The 20,972-nt window shown below is 40.3% G+C and overlaps 1 protein-coding gene across 1 annotated transcript; it reads left to right on the top strand.

Annotated features, from left to right (window-relative positions):
* Positions 1-119: 119 nt before the first annotated feature.
* On the top strand, positions 120-20,730 carry tshr (thyroid stimulating hormone receptor). The gene is made up of 10 exons (XM_024290416.2): positions 120-512; positions 7,848-7,919; positions 8,960-9,034; positions 11,503-11,577; positions 11,754-11,828; positions 12,058-12,135; positions 12,330-12,398; positions 13,605-13,682; positions 17,953-18,141; positions 18,538-20,730. Exons 1-10 carry the CDS (start codon positions 346-348, stop codon positions 20,003-20,005), a joined length of 2,346 nt encoding a protein of 781 aa, XP_024146184.1. The 5' UTR covers positions 120-345; the 3' UTR covers positions 20,006-20,730.
* The last annotated feature ends 242 nt before the right edge of the window (positions 20,731-20,972 follow it).

The raw sequence follows: 20,972 nt of genomic DNA on the forward strand, positions 1-20,972 counted from the left end.
CTTTCTGTCCATATAACCACAACCAAGGTCAAAATATTAGAGGATTTGTTATTAAAATCCGCTGATATTTGACCAAAGGGAACATTTGGATACCCCGCTCCAGGAAGGAGGAGGTGAGAGCCTCCAAACTTCCACCCTCCCCTCAAGTTGGAAACCACATCCAAACCCACCGTGGAGCATCTCCACCTTCAGCCTCAAGGCGCACAGATCTGCTCTCCACATATCTCACCTGAGGATTCGCTCCAGGCAGGTAGAGGAGAACCTCTGAGTTCCTCTCAGACTGAAGGTTTCTGGGTGTTGTTGTGGTCGTCGGTGCAGCCAGCAGTGTCCGCCAGCTGCGCAGGCATGCAGGTGATTGCGCTGCTGGCGCTCCTCACGCTCCCAGCTTGCAGCGCCGCTTCGGGGGCTGACGCCTGCCCGGCCGTCTGCGAATGCTCTGAGTGGAGGAGCCTCACCATCTCCTGCTTCGACATCGATGCTCTCCCGAGGTTTCCAGCGAGCACCGAGACGCTGTAAGTGTGCGTAAAAACGCTTCTGCCAAAGCGACTCAAGCTTTGGAAAGGTAGAACTCTAAAAATCATTAGAAGAAGCATCCATGGATGTTGGAGTTGGAAAAAGTAAGGGAAACTTTTTTACTTTTATATGGAAAATGTTCAGATTTCAGGATTTAGTGGCTAATAATTTGTTTTAGAAATGTTAAAATAAAAAAAATAAAATCTGTTTCTTATATTAAATATGAAAGTAAAAAAAGTAATAATCTAATTTCTTCATCATTTCTGCCTAAATCAAGAAAACAATCTGTTGCTGCTGCAAAACAACTTTTGGAATAATAAATTTATTTGAACTTGAATGGAACTTTATAGAAAGACTTTTCTGCATAGGAATTTCCATACAAATGCCAAGCAACTCAATTCTACTACTGAAAACTCAATATTCAATTCTGGCAATATTTGATGCATTTTAAAATATACACTGTAAAAAGTGAAATATTGGATCAAAAAGCAAAAATTCTGTAATTTGCTACATTTAAAAATATGATTTTTTGTTTCCAAATTAAATATTTGAGTTTAGAAAACCATCAACTTAAAATTGTGATTTGGTGAAAATGCAACAAATTTAAGAACTTTTGTCAATTGATCCAAAGTTTCACTTTTTAAAAGTGGAATTTAATATGAAAATTTGCAGTCGTGGCAACTTAAAATGCTTCCTTTTATTTTGAAATGTAATTTTAATTTTTCATATTAAATGCTAAATTGCAAAAATGCATTTTCATATTGTAAACCTGAGTTATAAACTGATCAAATCACATTTTCAATTAGCATGATCAAATTGCTGGTTGAATTGTCCAATAGGAATTGCATCACTTGGAATTATGGGTAAAAAAACGTCCATAGCCGTATTCCTTTACACATAAATCTCAAAATCTATAAACTAAATGACGAAACACCTAAAACATCCCCAGAGAGTGACAACACAAACTTTTAATCCTCCTGAATGAAATCAGGAAACAATGAAAACATTTTCAGTCCCACCAGAGACCGTAAAAAAGTCAATTCTTGACTTTTTGTTAGTAAGAGACAAAAAATAGGAAATAAATCAACATTTTATAACAAGGTTAAGAAGGAATACAATGAAATTTGTCACAGTCGTTTAAAAACGGATTATTATTATTATGCAATAGAGAAGAGTGAAAGGACAAGGGTCTTGAGGGATGGAAATCCAAACCTCTGATAGACAAGAAATGGAAAACATTGTGTAAATATGCCATAAATAGTAACGTGGTTCAAGGTTTTAATGGGTACTGTAATGTTTGTTTTAGATTTAACCCTTTACCAATCTTATTCTTTTTTTCTTGAATGTAAAACTTCTTCATTTTTGAGGGACAAAGTCAATAACAAATTTACCAAATTGATTCTTTTCTTAGCAAATCCGCTACGAGAAATATCTCTTGAGTTGGGTGACCTCCAACCCTTCACTTTTCTGGAACATTCCTTCATACTTAAGTTCCAAACAACACTTGGGGTTGCCTCCAACAGCAGCCATCACATGAGATTATCTCCTGATCACTGCTTCAATTCATGGGTCCACATGCCCGGAGTGTCCGCTGCAATTTCCTCACATTCCTCCCCGAAGTTTACCCAGAAGCCTTCAGGAGGACGGAACGCATGAAAGCATACCACGGAGCAAAGTCAACTTTTCTGATAAAAATATCTGCCAAACAAGCTGAAAATAGAAAGTCGTTTGAGCGGCAGATGGAGCTTGCTTTTATTGTTTTGGTTCTGAGGGGATGACCCCAGAGGGAGTCCGTCCCACGGAGAGCTTTCAGGTTCAGATGTTGGTTCTAGAGATAAAAGTTCTATTTTTTTCTTATTAGAAACATATCTTTTGCATTTAGATGTGATCATTTCCTGAGGATTTTTTTTTAACATTTTAGTTGTTGACCAGGATTGAAAAAGATCCATCCTTTTTCTTAACCCACTACAACCCTTTTAGGGTCACAAGTTTGCTCACAAGATACTATACTTCTTTATTTTTTACTTTTATGTCTCTTTAGGGACTCAATAGTAGACTTTTATTTTGATAATTAAAATTCCTAAGATGTTAATCCATATTTGTTTTAGCCAAGGATCTTTAGTTTTTGTTGCATTCAGGATTACATTTTTTCCAAGTAGAATGGAGCATATTTGAGGAAAAGAAGAGAATCCTAACTGCATATTGTGGCAGGGTTGTAAAGTTTAACACCTGGGACGGAGCATGGAGCTTGTGGCCCCACCCAGTGCATTTTTTACATCTAAATACTCAGGAATTTTATTTTGAGTTCAATTTACGTCTTCAGTGACCAGAAAAATGGCACATGAACATGATCATCGATGCATTCACTACCAACTCGTATATGGACGAATGGTCAAGGCACCCTCCAGCCACTTTTTTATGGTTTGGGTGCCCCCCACTTGTTGTTTTTTGGCGTGCTGGCTGTTCGTATTAAACTAGGGGTCCCCCCCAAACGGCGGGCTGTGAACCGATATCGGTCCAAGGACCGCTTGGTACCGGGACACAGATAGAAAAAACATGGATACAATATCAGGGATCCCCAACTTTCAGGATGCACACTGGTCCAGGTATCGGGATATGGACTGGACCGGGACTGTCCCCTAACCCCATACTGGTACCTTAACCCTGACCCGATACCAGTACCCTTACCTGTTACTTGTTCCATGTCGGTTACTGCATCTGGTACTGTGTCCAGTACCATGTCTAGTACTGTGTCCAGTACCATGTCCAGTACTGAATCCAGTACTGTGTCCAGTACCGCATCCAGTACCATGTTCAGTACTGCGTCCAGTACCCTGTCCAGTTCCGCGTCTGGTACCATGTCCAGTACCTCATCTGGTACTGTGTCCAGTACCATGTCCAGTATCGTGTCCAGTACCATGTCTGGTACCCCATTTGGTACTGTGTCCAGTACCCTGTCCAGTAAAGTGTCCAGTACTGCATCTGGTACCATGTCCAGTATGTTATCTGGCACTGTGTATAGTACAGAGTCCAGCATCGTGTACTGTACTGCATCCGTTACTGAGTATCGTACCATGTCCAGTTCCGCGTCCGGTACCGTGACAGGTACCCTGTCTAGAACCGCGTCTGGTACCGCGTTAGGTAAGGGACTGCGTCCCTTATACCTTACTGTAGTGCGTCCCTTACCGCTTCCAGTACCATGTCCAGTAATTCGTCCGGTATTATGTCTGGTACCGCGTCAGGTACCGTGTGTAGTATTGCATCTCGTACCACGTCCAGTACCCTGTCCAGTAATGCGTCCAGTACTGCATCTCATACCATGTCCGGCACTATGTCTAGTACTGCATCCGGTAACGTGTCAAGTGCTGCACCCCATACCACGTCTGGTACTGTGTCTTGTAGTGCGTCCGGTACCGCATCCCAAGGGTTGGAGACCCGTGATTTAATAGGAATAGCCAGCACGTTTCCATAACACCAAGTTGGGGAGACCCAAAATGTCAAAAAGTGATGTGGAGCGATCCCAAAACAAACAAACAGCATTTTCATCTGAGTGAATCTTTACAGTAAATGAGAAACCCTCTTTATCACAGTGGCGGGCCGTCAGGGCCTGCAAGGCCTTCTCTGCTGGCCTAAAAATATCTGAATCACAGACTGATATTAATTATTATTTATTTCCGTGAATACGTATTCTATAATTCCAAATGCTCTGTCTTCGTCCTTTCATTGCTGTCTCCCTGGCTGCGCTGCTTCCAGACGTGTATTTTCCTATTTAAGCATTAACCAATCACATTGCAGCACCATTTGTTGCTAGGGTCAAAGAAATCTGCCCGGAGGCCTTCACAATCAGTTCTGCGGGCCCTGTAGCATAAAATAATTGTCGACCAAACTGTTGCTTCAACCAATCAGATCTGGAGGAGACCACGTGCTAGGCCAGCTAGAAGGCCCACGGAAACGTCATCATTTTCACGAGCTTTGATTGGATAGCTCGCAGCTCGCTCTGGTTCTGCGTTATGTGACGGACACAGGTGCCGAGGAGCGGCGTGTCAGGTTTGAAGATGTTACCAGTGGAAAGCATCTGATCGTCTGATTTTTGGTGGAAAATGAATGTCTGGGTAAAGTTGTGGCACAGTTTTGTCTGGCACGGGTAAAGGAGTTCCGTGACTCCGTTGAGCTGGAGTGAAGCTGAAATCTACGAGGCTCCTGAACGCACCGCGCAAAATCCTCGCGCAAATATTATTTTTCAGACACAGACCTTGATCGATCACAAAAACTGATGTTTGTCTCCCTCCTGGACCACAAGAGGCTTCAGGAATACCAGAACATTTCCCGCATGCAGCCTTTTCCAGCTTATAACAGCCACGGAACACTTTCTATCTGCGAAACGCACGGATTCTGCACAACAGAGTGATTGAAATCTTCTTGAGGATAGAAAGGATGGATTTTGTGTTTAAATAATCTGGATTTTTGGTGAGTAAAATTTTGCTATCTCCCTACATAATATTGAAATTTTATCAAGTTATTTTTTATGCTTTTGGTGTGTGTGTGGCAGTTGTACCTGCACTAGAAGTTTTATTGCCATAAAATAGTTATTGAGGGTTGGATTGATTCAGATGGAGCACTACTGAAGGCCTACGTGTGAAATGCACGGCCCGCCACTGCTTTATCATAACATCCTAGCACTGACAAGGCCTCTGAGATGTTCCTCGTTTATTCCGCTATCGACATAAGAGTTCAGTTAAAATGTTTTCTTTGCGAGGAAAATGTGAAATAGTAAAACAAAAAGTGAACGCAAAGCAGACGCCTGCCCATGTGCACGGTGTGCATGGGTTCTGCAGGTCGGAGACATGCTAAAAGGCCTGGGTAGCGTGACACCCTCCGGCGTCTGGAAGGTGCATTTAAATATAATATTTACTCTCTGCAGCACATTTCTTAAACACCCATTTGAGAAGAATTAAGACGGAAAAAAGACTTCAAGGTAAAGAGGGAGAACACAGTGGTCCCAACCTTTCAGAAACCTCAGACGTCTTGGGTTGGACTTTAAACAAGTGAGAGCTCATTATTGTTGGTGTCTCTTAACCTCTAAGAAAACAGACTGAAATCCTAATGCTGCTTCCTGAGTGGTAACACATGAGCCGTGGGACGCTGCACAGAAGAAGAATCCTAAATTGTAGCTTTGCTTTTTGGAAATATCCTTTCTCGACCATCACTTTGTGTGCCTAAGGATCGCACATGCAGTGGAAACTGCGAGGATTTCAACATGAGCAAGATTTTAATGAGTGTTTTACCTGGTTAGGTCTGAAGCACATCTAAGAACGCTTTATTGTCACCAATCCAGACGACTCCACCTCTTCAAATTCAACTCCCAGCCCGTTTATCTTCTTTGTGATTTGAATTAAAAAAGACAAGTTGATGCTTTTTTTGCTCCTTCTTGATGAGCTGATCGGTTTTCTCCTGCAGTCCTCAGAGAAAATACCTGACGGTCTAACAGGGGTGTTGGGTTTAGGATCTGCTTTTTGTCCCTGTGTTTGTTTGAGTTTGTCAAAGTGTGTTTTTCTGATCCCCACACCACCCGTGTGAGTGGGATTCAGATTCTCTTAAAGTTCTCTTCATACATTTTTGGTTTAAATTGACTTTTGTGTAGCCATTGTTTAACGTCTTTGGCTTTAAAACCATTTTAAGCATTTAAATCTCCACAAGAAAAAACATTTTTTTTTGTTAGAATATTGAAAGAAATCTTTGTGCCTTTAAAGATCTTCAAGGTTGAAACAATGAAATTCAGCAGAGTCTCGTATAACTTTAAAAACAAGTGAACAAAGAAAGCACAAACACCTTGAAGCTTAATTTGAAGCTTCTGCTTTTTAATGTGGATTTACTTACAAAAATAAATATTATGAGACCAGCTTTTTTGTTGAGTCTTTCTGTTCTAGTTTTTACTTCAGAAAGAATTGCACATTTTGGACCAAAAACCTAAAACAACTTTACTCCAGGACAATCAATGTGAAGAAAGAATATGGAGCAGTTATTCAAATTAAGGTGGAGTTCTTTAAACAACCACTAGGGGCTGGTCTCAGTTTATTAATCCAAGGATTTAAAAGCAAAATAATGTAATTTGATAATATTTTCTCTTTTCACTTTTCAGCAACACTCCTGTCAGTTACTTTAAAACCCTTCCGCTCTCTTTGGGGTCCAGATGACTCCACCCACATATTGATGTGTGATTCCTTCCATGACAAAATCAATGTTAAAAAACGTTCAGCGCACTTTAATGTAAACAAGCTAAGGAGAGCGGAAGGGTAACGATGACTAAAAATGTGAATAAAAATGGAAAATTTGGCTGTTAGATTGCAGTTTCTTTGTTCAGTTACTTGGTACAAAATCAAGTTTATTTAAACATAAAGAACATCAGAAACAGAAGTCAGTAACAGCATTTGTTTGTATTTTAATTTGATTTTATGATTTATTAAACAGGAAAAAATCTAAAATAATCTGCCCTAATTTAGTTTTAAATAATAAAATACTTCAAATTTAGTTTAATTTATTAAACAGGAAAAAAAATCAATCTGGCCTGACTTAGTTTAAAATACTTAAAATGTAATGTAATGTAATGTAATGGAATTTAATTTCATTTAATTTCATTTAATTTAATGGGAAAAAAATCTCAAATAAATGGACCTGACTCAGTTTAAAACAGCTTTTCTTGCTCTATTGAACATCAAAACTCAGACATGCATCATACATATCCGGCTCAGTGGCCTTGTGTTAGAGTGTCTGGTCTAGGACTGGAAGGTTGTAAGTTAAAGTACATGGCCAAGTCAAACCAAAGACTAAAAATGGGTCCCAATACCCCCTGCTTGACACTTAAGCCTCATTTCCACCAAGCGGTCTGGTCCGGTACAGTCCAGTATTTTTTAATTTGAACATTTTTGAAGTAAAACTGGGCTGCACGGTGGCACAGTGGTTAGCGCTCTTGCCTCACAGCGAGAGGCCCCGGTTTGAATCCCGGCTGGGACCTTTCTGTGTGGAGTTTGCATGTTCTCCCCGTGCATGCGTGGGTTTTCACCGGGGACTCCGGCTTCCTCCCACCGTCCAAAAACATGCTTCATAGGTTAATTGGTGACTCTAAATTGTCCCTAGGTGTGTCTGAGAGTGGATGGGTGTGTGATTGTGGCCCTGAGACAGACTGGCGACCTGTCCAGGGTGTACCCCGCCTTCGCCCATCAGCAGCCGGGATAGGCTCCAGCACCCCGCGACCCCGAAAGGGAAGAAGCGGACAAGAAAATGGATGGATGGATGGATGAAGTAAAACTGAAATCTCTTTGTGTGTCTTTAACCAGGTGGCTGTTTGAGACCCGGTTGTCGTCCATTCCTGCAAATGCATTTTCCAGCATGGTCAACATCTCAAGGATGTGAGTGGATTTCTCTCTTTGATTCTGAGGTTTAAAAATCAAAAATTGTTGACGTTTTGAATGTTTTTGGCTCAATTACAGTTTGTTGTACATTTAGTTTGTTTCTTTTTTTTTTTAGAAAGAAAATGTATTATTATCACATGAAAATCAGGTTTACGTTCAACTCAATCGCACAGGGGGCCAAAATCCAAAACCCACCTTACATGATCATCATTTATTGAACACTCTAAAGATACTTTTTAAAAGACTTAAAACCGTAACTTTTTAACATAATTATCAAATAAATATATATCATTATTTGCGGTAATGCTAGTGTGAATGCTGTAAGTTGAATTTGGCTGCTGAAGAAGTTGAAATTGATATCTAAAAATGCTGAAGCTAATTGCTGAAAACGCTGAAGCTGATAAGCAGCTAAAATATTGGCTAAATACCAAATTAGCCTAGGAAAATACAAAAAAACAGCTAGCAAGTAGCTTAAAAAATAACTAAAGTCCAAAATGGACAAAAAAAAAAGGGATAAAAGCTCAAATTAGCCAAAACAGCTAGCATGTAGCTGAAATATTAGCTAACCTTCCAAAAAAACAAACAAAAAAATCTTATTAAATGCCAAAATAGTCCAAAAAGCTAGCAGAACTATCATTTTTAAAACTGTAACGTTGTAACATAATTATGAATAATGAAAAGGCCGCAATATTATTCCAGAATAAATCAACTTAAATAACTTTCAATATTTTACTCTCCATAAAAATATATTTTGTCAAAATTATACAACTTTGAAATAAGCCCAAGATGACACCGGTCCATTAATAAAAATAAAATAAAATCAACTGGAGGGCCGGATCCGGCCCCTGGGCCTTGACTTGGACACGTGCATTAAACCGTACGATAGTATAAGCGAATATGAATTATCTATAACTACAGACAGTGTCTTCAAGCTACAAGATAGATCTGCTTCCATTTCTCTCCAAAATTGCATTGATATTTCATAATGGGGACATTCTGTCCTGCAGATTTGGTTATTTTGTTTTTATCTCTTTCAGATATCTATCAGTGGACGTGATGCTGCAGAGGCTGGACAAGCACGCCTTTTACAACCTGAGGAAAATCACCCACATGTGAGTAACTAAAGCAAAAGGGCACACTCTCCATTGATCTCTATTGATTAAGCCGTTCCATTTGCTCTCCAGAGAGGAAAAAAAACGCTTAATTTTGTAGCTGGCCGCCAGCAAATGGAGGCAGGAGAGAAACACATTAGGAGCTTATTTTGTTCTCCCCTCCTGCGTTTCATCAAGGTGCTGCAGCGCCGTTTTACCAATTTATGGGGCTGAGGAAGATAAGTCTTTGGGGATCCCTAAAAGCTGATTTGATAAGAATGCTCAATGCGATGAACGCGTTCACCATTGAGCTGCATTAGCTCTCATAAGCATGTTAGGAAAAGGAAGACGCCGTTTGTCCTCTTTCTTGTTTTTTCCCTCTTCCCAGCTCTTGTTAGAGCCGCTCAGGGGAAAATGTCTAGCATGGTGGACTTACTTCTTAATTAAGGTTTAGAGATTTATGGCTGAGCCTCCTGCTGGACCAGTAGAAAACCTTCCAGCACTTCATATATTCCTGCAAGACACCTTGTCTATGTAAAGGATTTGTTCCAACTTGCAACCCTCTGCAACTCATCATGTCCAGATATGTATTGATGGTATTGAAGGTCTGAGGAGTTTTAAAGTGCAGCTATGAATTCAGTCCTCCTCGACTGGAAGCTTTATTTGGCTTTTAATTGTATCTTAATTCTCCTTGTCGCAGCTGCCAAATTCCAGATCTCGGTTAGTCTCAGCGGGAATTTGTCTGAACTGCTAGTGGAGGGTTGTGTTCTGTGGTTGTGCTTTGGACACATTTCCAGTTCACTGGTGTGGTTTGGCAGAATAAACAAGTTTCTTTCAGGTTTCCTTCTGTCAGGCATAAAGGCTCGAGTCGGACAGTGTTTGCTGTTGGAGCGCAGAATCCAAGATAGAGCAACATTTCAAAGCACCTTCATTCTTAGGATAAATGTAATAAACTGAAAACAGAACTGAATGACTCATCTTTGAAATGAAAGATGCAAAATTCAAGCAAATTAAACATCGAAGGTACTTTCAAAAGTCCAAGTGAACAAGCGCAAATGTGAGTTCAAATGTTGATAGGCAAGTTTCTACAATGATTTTTGTCCAAGGCCTGATGGCAAGATTTATTTTCATTAAATCAATATCCTTAATATTAGGTTGTTTTAAGCCTAACTAGTAATGCTAAAAGTACAACTACTTAACTAGTCACAGCCAAAAATGTGATTACGTTCTTCACTAGTTTGCTGGTGACTTTTAAAAGGATGCACTAGTGAACAACTAAGAACATGTTGTGCCCACTAGTTAACTAGTAAGCTTTTTGCACTGCACTAGTTAACTAGTGCAAAATTTCAATCTCACTAGTTTACAAGTAAGACTTACATACAGCTCACTAGTCATCAAGTTAACATTTTGCATGTAACTAGTAAACTAGTATGATATTTGATCAAACTAGTTAACCAGTGAGCGGTTTGTAAGCCATACTAATCAACTTTGCATGTAACTACTTAACTAGTGGTCTAGTGTGAGCACAAATAGTGCCCACTAATAAACTAGTGCACACCTTTAAGCACTACCAGTTAACTAGCTGCTGTTTAATTTTTTACTAGTTTGCTAGTGAATTTAACAAGATAAACTAATGAACGAGTAAGAAAATATTGTGCCCCCTAGTTAATTAACTAGTAGCCTTTTTGCACTACACTAGTTAGCTAGTGCAAATTTCTCTCTCACTGGTTTATTTGTAGGACTTACATACAGCTCGCTGGTTAACTAGTTAACATTTTGCATGTCATTAGTAAACTAGTATGATAACGTGGTCAAACTACTTAGCTGTATGCAACTTATAATGGCTAAGTTGTAGAAAATGTGCATGTAAATAGTTAAATAGTGGTCTAGTGTGAGTACAAATAATGCCCACTAGTAAACTAGTGCACACCAGTGTGTCAGCTAGTTCACAACAGTGAACTAGCTGACATTTAATATTTTAATTGTTTACCTGTGACTTTTACAAGGATGCACTCATAAACAAGTAAGCAAATATTGAGCCCCATGGTTAACTAGTAGGCGTTCCGCACAACACTAGTTACCTAGTGCCATTTTTATTTATCACTAGTTAACTAGTAAGACTTACATACAGTGCTCTAGTCAACTAGTTAACATTTTGCATGTCATTAGTAAACCAATATGATATTTTGGTCTCACTAGTTAATTAGTAAACACTATGTAAGTCTTACTAGTTAATTTGTAGTCATTTTGTTCGTAATTAGTTAACTAGTGGTCTTTAAAGAATGTTTCTAGTTAACTGCTGAGCACAAATAGTGCCCACTAGTAAACTAGTGCACACTTTTAAACATTACTAGTTAATTTGTTAACATTTTTTGCTTTCACTTATGAACTAGTTGTACTTTTGGCACTACTAGTTAGGCTTAAACAACCTGATATCAAGGATATTAATGTTTTAGGGAGCAATCATTGACTTGTGCTTGTTCTTTCAGAGAGATTCGGAACACAAAAAATCTGAAGTTTCTAGACCCAGAAGCTTTTAAAACTCTCCCAAATCTCAAGTACTTGTAAGTATTTTTCTGTAAAGTTTATTAATTTAATCATCATATATTCATATAAGCCTTTAACGGTTAATTGTTTTTGTTTTTTGTATTGTTATTCTGTAAAATGGCAACATTTTGATGTAAAGACATGAAAGTTCTCAGCTTTTTTGAATGTTTTTAACATGTTTTTTGTTATTCAGAGGGATTTTTAACACAGGCTTAACACTGTTTCCTGTCCTGAGCAACATCCACTCAAACGACATGAACTTTATACTGTAAGTTTGTATTATTATAAATTATTGATTACATTTTAGTGTTCATTTTTGCTAAATTTAGCCGTTTTGCTTGACACATTGACCGTTATATTTTTGTACTAAATCTTCAATCTTCAGCCGATTGGGCAACTCTTCGTTTTTTCACCATATAGGCCGAATTTTACAGCTTTGTGTCCTACTTCTGCTGCTACTTTTCAATGAGAGTTTTTTTGGATTTCTTTCTTTCCAGGGAAATTGTTGATCATCCTCACATCACTGAGATCCCAGCAAACTCCTTCCGCGGTATCACAAGTGAAATGCTGACAGTGTGAGTTCATCTGAACAGCAGAATACTCAGAAAGGCTTGAAAAATACACACAAGTACACAACCAATCTGAAACACATTGGTGTCAGATGGTATAAAAGTCAGAAGGTCTGGCTTGACTTAAGTTAGATCATTTTTATAGCTTCTATTTCTATTCAACGTCTACTGAAAAATACGACAAAATTGTTTCGTTACAGAATGCTGTATGGAAACGGCTTCAGAGAGATACAACATCATGCTTTTAACGGTACAAAGCTGGATCAAGTGTACGTATTTTTTTGTTTTTTCTGGAAAAAAAACTTCATGGAGGACATATATTGAGAAAATTAAGCTAAAATGGCATTTCTTCGTATTTTTATTACCCAAATCAGTGTAAATCAGGAGCAGACAAAAATGCAGTTTGAAAAAGAGCTTATTTGTGATGCTATAAGCTCCTAGCAACACAGAAGCAACACAACTTTTCTATCAAGCTACTGCCATTTTGTAGAAACGATGTCCTAAAAAAACAATAGGGCTTTAGGTTTGGGCTAAAGAAAGCATAATCCTAATTAAAAGACCACTGGGAACGCTTTGAAAATAGATCAAAAGATAATCGGAGTTGGACTTTAAAGGACATATTCACCTTTATTTCTATAGTTGTTTGTAAAAGAAGGTCAGAACTCGGATTTTGTTTTAAATTAAAATTTATCATCAGGTCGTATCTCCCTTAATCTGTTTTCAAAACTGTTCAGAAGAGATTTTTTAGCTGTTTGTAGCTCTCAGGCTCAAATGAAGCAGAGCTGGCTCTGGTTTTGTGTTTAGCATGTAAATACAAGTAAAGATAAGCCATCTTGCTTTGTTGAATTCCATGAAAAACCTCGATTTGATCTTTTCTAGCAGAACCAACAGCTTGTTCTTCATCTTCATTTTTTAGGCTCTTGATTATTAGAAAGTAGATTTATCGAAAGAAAAATATTTCTAAAACACTACAGAAAGTCCGTCAAGTAAGTCTTTTTAATTTACTTTGAGTTTCTGGTCTCTCTGTGTGCATGACTCTCCTTTCATCAGTCTCATTTGCACACGACTAACAGTTCCTCGCTTTTGTTCTGTTTTATCTTCTTTCTGCCCTCTGGTCCAGAAACCTGCATATTCAGGATATGAGACATTAATTATATTAATTTAAGAGCCCTCATTTCTTTTGTAACACCTACACTCAGCCAAGGTCTGTGCAAGAGTCCAATTAAAGTCTGTCACCAGTGAGTGTGTTTGTGTTGGAGCCAGACCTCCTCTGAGGCGAACTGATCCAGCACAGGCTGACCAAGACAAACGGACTCCTCACACGACTATTATCATGATTACATTTGGGGGGATGTGTAGGACGGTGGAGTGTTCAATAAAAACCAACCACATGAGCTTTTTGATCATGTTTCTACAGACAGTCATGTTAGAAATGTGACTTACCTTTGCTGAAACGTCTACTTTCATGTCCACAGTGACCTCCATCGGAACACATTTTTGACAAACATCGATGACAGAGCTTTTGTGGGAACCATCAGCGGCCCAATGCTTCTGTAAGTATGTCAGATCTTAAAATGCATACTTGAATGGTATATTTTCAATACTTTGTGTGTTGTAAAAATAAAGGTTTATCTTCTTATAAAAATTGTTTGTGGTTTTACATAGTCCAAAAGGGTTTGCCATCAGTGATGTGAAATGTTTGAATCCGCAAAACAAAAAATGAACATCTGGAGACATTTCTGGGATCCATCCATCCATTTTCTTGTCCGCTTCTTCCCTTTCGGGGTCGCGGGGTGCCAGAGCCTATCCTGGCTACTGAAGGGCGAAGGCGGGGTACACCCTGGACAGGTCGCCAGTCTGTCACAGGGCCTCAATCACACACATTCACTCTCACATTCACACCTAGGGGCAATTCAGAGTTGCCAATTAACCTATGAAGCATGTTTTTGGACGGTGGGAGGAAGCCGGAGTCCCCGGTGAAAACCCACGCATGCACGGGGAGAACATGCAAACTCCACACAGAAAGGTCCCAGCCGGGATTCGAACCGGGGCCTTCTCGCTGTGAGGCGAGAGCGCTAACCACTTGCGCCACCGTGCAGCCCCATTTCTGGGATGTTTGAATCAAATAATACAATTCAGTGAGTATAAGGTGTTTTACCAAAATCTATTCCAAAAGACATATTTCGCTGAGAAATGGTGCGACCTCGTTTAGCCCGACAGGTAAGAGTCCAAAATGGAGACCCCAGTTAGAGTCAAGTGGTTGGCTCTTGTCTGTCAAGGACCTCGGTCCATGGAGGGGTTGGTGCTCAGGCAGAGTTTCACTTTGTCACTGGTCGGGGTGTCACCTGGATTCTTTCTCTGTGTGTGGATTAGGGCGGTTGGGTCCAGGAGGTCATTGAATTCTGCTATAATCACCAACTGAAGCACCTGGTGCTTTCAGCTTTTTGGGGGTTTCAAAAACTGGTAACAACTGATTCCGCTATACTTCTTTCTTATTCGACATTTCATCAGAAACTTGAGGGCAAATGTTGCGCTGGGAGGCACCTGGGGCCTTAGGCTGCTAGGCACGGGTATCCAATTACCATATTTTCCGGACTATGAGTCACACCGGAGTATAAGTCGCACTTTTAAGAGAGAAGTCCAACATTTGTGAACATATTCAACAAGCCCGACGTCGTCAGCGAACGTGATTAATGCGTCAAATTTGATTCCGCTGCTTCTTGACGTGCGTCAAATTTAATGCTTGTCCAAAAATGTGTTAATAAACTAGACACTCCCATTGCATCTGGAGAAGCCATCTTTTAGCATCATCCCTACATGAAAGCTTTGACTGTATATCTCGTTTAAAATGCACAGAAGACACAAATGATGTTGAGAGATTAAGTTTGTTTTGGACAGTTGTTAGTGGGGACAATAACAAATAAATAAGCCTATTTATGTTTTGAAATAAATCACAAATAAGTCGCTCCTGAATATGAGTCGCACCTCTGGCTAATCTATTAAAAAAAACACGACTTATAGTCAGGAAAATATGGTAGTTGTTTTGGCTTGGTTGTCATGCTAGCCTGTTACGAATACGCAAAGTTGAACGCCATACTGGATAGGGCGAGATGCCTACTAGCTGTTGTGCTACAATTGTACAAAGCAGAGCTTGAAAAACAAGTATGTGACTTTTCACAAGTAAATTATTACTATTAGCTAATAAAGGAGAACTTAGAAAGGAGGATCTGAGTTAGTTTACCCTCAGAATAGTGAACGTTTAGGCTGATCTTAGCCTATTCAAAGTTAATGGAAGCATTAGACTTCACACTATTTTCACGTTTTTCGCCAACCTTTTTTTTTTTTTTGAATGACCCGCTGAATTGAAGCAGATTACTAAGTGGAGGAATAGAAACTAACCAGGATTCCCTCAGTAGCAGTAAATGAAAACCGATAGGTGTAGTTTCCACACGACTGTGTGTTGTGATTGGCCGTTGCTTTCTCCTTATTCGCCGGCCCGATGCCTTAGATCAGCTGACCAGCTCCTTCTGGAGACACCGAGGTCCTGGTGTAAGCTCAGAGGGGACAGGGCCTTTGCGGTTGCTGGCCCCAGGCTCTGGAATTCTTTGCCATTGTTTATTAGAGAAGCACCGTCGTTGTCCATTTTTAAAACACGTCTAAAGACTCATTTTTATGCCCTGGCTTTTAACCCATCTTGAGACTGCTGCTGTTTTGTACTGTTATTTTACTGCTTCTATTATTTTATTGTTTTATTTATCTATTTGTCTTGTCTTAGTGTGACTGTCTTTTATGTTTTTAGTGTTCAGCACTTTGTTTTAGCTATCTGCTATGTGAAAGTGCTATATAAATAAAGCTGAGTTGAGTTGAGTTGACCGGGGCGAAGTGTTTCCAATGCGCTCCGCCCACGTCGCGTTGCCCGAGGCGGGGACCGGTCCACATACAACAGTCGCAAGGGGTCTACAAAGATGTCGGCTACCCACCCGACCCAACCCTAACCCTAACAATCAAGCATAGCATCTCTAGCCTACAATGTGTTAGTGGTACTTACACTCCTGGTTGCATGGGTCTGCCCCTCTGTAACAATTACTACCTTCTAAAATAGTCCTAATGCTGAAACACAAGGTTGTGGTTAATGATTTAAAAAGTCTCACGCCTCCAATGTTTTATCATTTATTGTGTAGACAAGGAGCGTTTTTATTTTAGGTGAATTATGTCTGGCAGTGTAATATTGTCATTCAACTAACTATTGAGGGACATATCATATACGTTAAGGGATAAAGCTTATTGGCCTGCTTTCATGCTTTGTTAACACTTCAGCAATGTCCTCATTCAAAACCTGCAGACTGGATGAAACATGTCTGCAAGACCGGATCAAGTAAAGATCATCGTACCACAGCTGGACTGCTGTGAGCAAGAAACCTGACACATCATGTGAAAACATGGCCAAAGACCATCAGACTTTTCTGTGGTCCTGCTGTCTCTTTGGGTACTTCTTCTTCACGTAAAGGCCACAACGATGCCAAGGAAATATGGTTACTGCCATGGCTTTAATCCACTTTCTGGGCACCATCGGAACATGACTTCTTTCTCTGTTTAAGTGTTTTAAGTGAGCCACGTTAATGAGGTCATGAGCTAAACATCTGGAAATGACAAAATCAGACACTTGCAGGGTCTGTGCTGCTTTGCACAAAGACTCCCACGAGAGGAAAAAGTATACCGAAGACAAGGAAGTGAGAAAAGCAAATGGGACAAAAAAAAGGACCAGCTGTTAGCAAATATGAAAACAGTCTGTCTTGCATTCTGCTATTTTATCCAATTATCCAATAACTGAGAATTGTGGTTGAGGACATTTCTAGAAAGCAAAAGACAACTTGGAGAACATCCCCACCTGGAAGGGAATAATTTCCAGTGCAGGAATGTAACACTAGTGGACTTAAACAGGATGTTGGTTCAGAGCTCCGTCCATTATCGTCTTTGTCCCACTTTGACCTGGTTAACATGGGCCAAGAAATACCATACGTAATTACTTGGAGATGAAGACCTATGGAGGTCACGCGAGGAAACAGATGGAGGGTGCTGTTTATTCCGTCTTTGAGACCTCCGGTTTCGTCACGTCTAGTCTTCTCATACTTGCTGATGTTTTGTTTGCCCCAAAGTCCAGACTTGAACATATTCATTATTATAAGAGCATCCAAATAGCTAGTTATTTATTTTGGTGACAATAAGCTATTTCACAAAGCTACTGTGAAGCATTACTATCTTAAAGGTCCGCATTCCACTCAAAAGATTGTCTTTTGTGTGCCAGTAGAGAACAGGACTCATAGGGGTCTAAATTCATAAGAAAAGTAGACCCCTACCATGGTAGAACCGCCACCATCGTTTAGATTGCTTATAATAGGATGTCTTTTTTTTTTTTTTAAATCTTCCGGGTTTCTAAGAAACTTTCCTTTGCTGTACTCTGTTCAGTGAATATCTTAACTTAAAGATCAACTCATGTTGTTTTATGAAAGCTACCATATTATTGACACCTTATTCTGTGTGTTGCCAGTCCAACTTACTTGTATCTATACCAGGGATAGGCAACTCCAGACCTCGAGGGCCGCTGTGTCTGCATGATTTCCAGATATCCAAGCCCTACTCATGACCTGGCTCAAGTGTGTCCAGGTATGTTGGAAAACATGCAGGAATGTGGCCCTCGAGGCCTGGAGTTGCCCATCTCTGATCTGTATCAAATGTTTATAGATATCATGTCATCTCTTTGACAGTTGAGGTATTCAGGAGACTTTCTTTTCTTCTTTGGTATTTTTTGTCTTTCTCTTTTAGGGATGTGTCTATGACAGGGATTATGTCTTTGCCCACCAAGGGTATGGAGTCTCTGCGGGAACTGAAGGTGCGCAATACCTGGACTCTAAAGAAGCTGCCCCCCATCAAGGTCTTTAAACATCTCACTGTTGCCAATCTGACCTACCCAAGCCACTGCTGCGGTTTCAAAAACCTGAAAAAGAAACGAGGGTAAGAATCAACTCAGGATTTTCTATCCTGTCATTGGGCTTAACCCTTGTGCTATCTCATGGGGTCCAGATGACCCTCATATTGATGTGTGATCCCTCCCATGACAAAGGTGGACAGGATTTAATGTTTGCACCGGACGCCAGTGAAGATTAAAAATCCTTGAAAAAAAAAGTTCAGCACGCTGCCTTGTGGGGTCCAGATGACCCCACATTTAAAGTAAACATGCCTAGGATAACACAAGGGTTAAGGGGAACCATCACAGGAAGGGTGTGTCAAAGACAAGTCCAATGGACAATAAATCCTCTTTCTGGATCTACTAATTGAGAATTGAATTCTAATATGGTGTTCAACCTTATTTTTTATCTGATCAATTACCTTTAACGTTGTATTTTACAGCTTCCTGGAGTACATCATTTGCAACTTAACTGCTTTCTATGATCAGCATCACAAACGCTCCGTGGGTCCCCTTCGCATCCCCACTCTTCATGCAGACGGTGTTATGGAACCCCCCGTAGCCCAGGAGCCAAGCGATGGAGATTATCAAGAGATCCATCAAGATTGGAGGCAAGGAGACTTCCATGGCAGCCTCCTCTACCACACATACTTCGGAGGGCAGTCTGATGATGAAGTTGGTTTTGGAGAAACCCTCAAGAACCCCCAGGAGGACAACAGCCATGATTTTGACAGTCGTTATGATTACGTGGTGTGTGAGGAAGGGGAGGAGGTTGCATGTGCTCCAGCACCTGATGAGTTCAATCCTTGTGAGGATATCATGGGATTTGGCTTCCTGCGAGTGTCTGTGTGGTTTGTGAGTCTGCTGGCTGTGCTGGGAAACTTGGTAGTTCTCCTGGTACTGCTCACTAGCCACTACAAGCTCTCAGTCTCCCGCTTCCTCATGTGCCACCTGGCCTTTGCAGATCTGTGCATGGGCATTTACCTGCTACTAATAGCATCTGTAGATCTCCACACAAGGTCTGAATACTTCAACCATGCCATAGATTGGCAGACCAGTCCTGGTTGTGGACTTGCTGGGTTTTTTACAGTCTTCTCCAGCGAGCTGTCCGTCTACACCCTGACAGTCATTACTCTCGAGAGATGGTACGCCATCACTTTTGCTATGCGGCTGGATCGTAAACTACATCTGTACCATGCAGCGGTGGTGATGTTAGGTGGATGGATCTTTTGCCTTCTTCTGGCTGTGCTCCCGCTGGTTGGGGTGAGCAGCTACCAGAAGGTCAGCATCTGTCTCCCAATGGACACTCAGTCCACAGCTGCTCAGATCTACATCTTGTCCGTGTTGGTTCTAAACATTATTGCTTTTTTTGTGATCTGTGCTTGCTATATCAAGATCTACTGCACAGTCCGTAACCCCCACTATCACTCTGGATCCAAGGATACCAACATTGCCAAACGCATGGCGGTCCTCATCTTCACTGACTTTCTTTGCATGGCACCCATTTCCTTCTACGCCATGTCGGCTGTTCTGGATCGACCCCTGATCACGGTCTCTAAATCCAAAATTTTATTGGTCCTCTTTTATCCCTTGAACTCCTGCGCTAACCCGTTTCTCTATGCCATCTTCACGAAGGCCTTCAGGGGAGACGTATTTATCCTTTTCAGTAAAGTGGGGTTATGTCAGCAGCGAGCACAACTGTTCAGAGGCCAAACGGTTTCATCAAAAGGAAGCAGCGGGACTTGTCAGGTCCGTAGGGACAAGGTCAGGAACTCAGGAGCTTTAGATCGTGAAGAAATACCCATCCACCTAAAAAAGTGTTCCAAACATTTGTACAAAAAAGCAATAAGCCGAAAGAAGAGCACTGAAGAGAAGGAGAGTGTAGATGAGCTGGACTCAACCATGAGGTAGTAAAACGAACCAAGTTTAAGTGGTATATTAAAGGCTGAAACTTAACAGTACGCTCCAACACTTGGTATCTGCTTTATTCTTCTGACAAAGTTGAGCTGCTTCCACTATTCTGGCAGCAACAATTTAAGGTTCCAGCTGAAACATGAACCAGACTTCATCTCACTTTACTCCTGTTTGCTTCAGTGGAAGAACTTTAGTTTGTTTTCAGAGAAAACACATCGATTTGCAAAACAGTGCACTTATTTCCAGAGTCTGAATTATGAATTTAGTGTAAATCTAAAAGTTAAAGGGAATTTAGCAAGACTTTGTAAGCTTCTGGCTTTAAAGGGATTTTATGAATTTTCTGTGGAACGTAAAGCATATCTTTTTTTAAGAAGCTTTAGGACTTTAATGAAGCTGCTTTCTTTTTGTGTCTCCATCACATAACCTACTTTTATTAGGGTCCTTTATAAGTCTCTCTTCAAAATAGGAGCTTTCCTTACATAAGCTGATCTGTGGTTCACCTGACCTGAGTTTTGTGATGTTTCAGAAAAGGTGTGGAAGTATTCTGCCCCTCCGTAATTCTAAGCTAACATTCAGAGAAAACAGTTTGATCTGAATTGTCTTGTCCAGGACAGCCTGCTGGCTCAGTGCCGTTCAGTTTTAGAAGCTTTTCCAGGAAGAACCATTAGTCCTTATTCATGTAAATATAGATTTGTGCATGGAGACCTATAAATGAATAATAATAAAAAAAAAATCACTAACTTCTGCAGTGTGACTCAATGCTTAAAGGAGGGAATGGTTAGAGTTTAAAATGGGAATATAGACGTTGAAAATGTCTCTTTTTCTGGCATACTGGTAATTAGTTATAAAATATTTGAACAAGTCTGCACTTCAGTTTTTCATTTTAATTCAGGGTATATTAAGACAGGAAAAGTCAGTTGGTCTGGACCAAGTCCACTTAATTTAGTCCAGATTGAGTTGTAAA

This window comes from Oryzias melastigma, linkage group LG24 (genome assembly GCF_002922805.2).
Source record: "Oryzias melastigma strain HK-1 linkage group LG24, ASM292280v2, whole genome shotgun sequence".
NCBI classification, from domain to species: domain Eukaryota; kingdom Metazoa; phylum Chordata; class Actinopteri; order Beloniformes; family Adrianichthyidae; genus Oryzias; species Oryzias melastigma.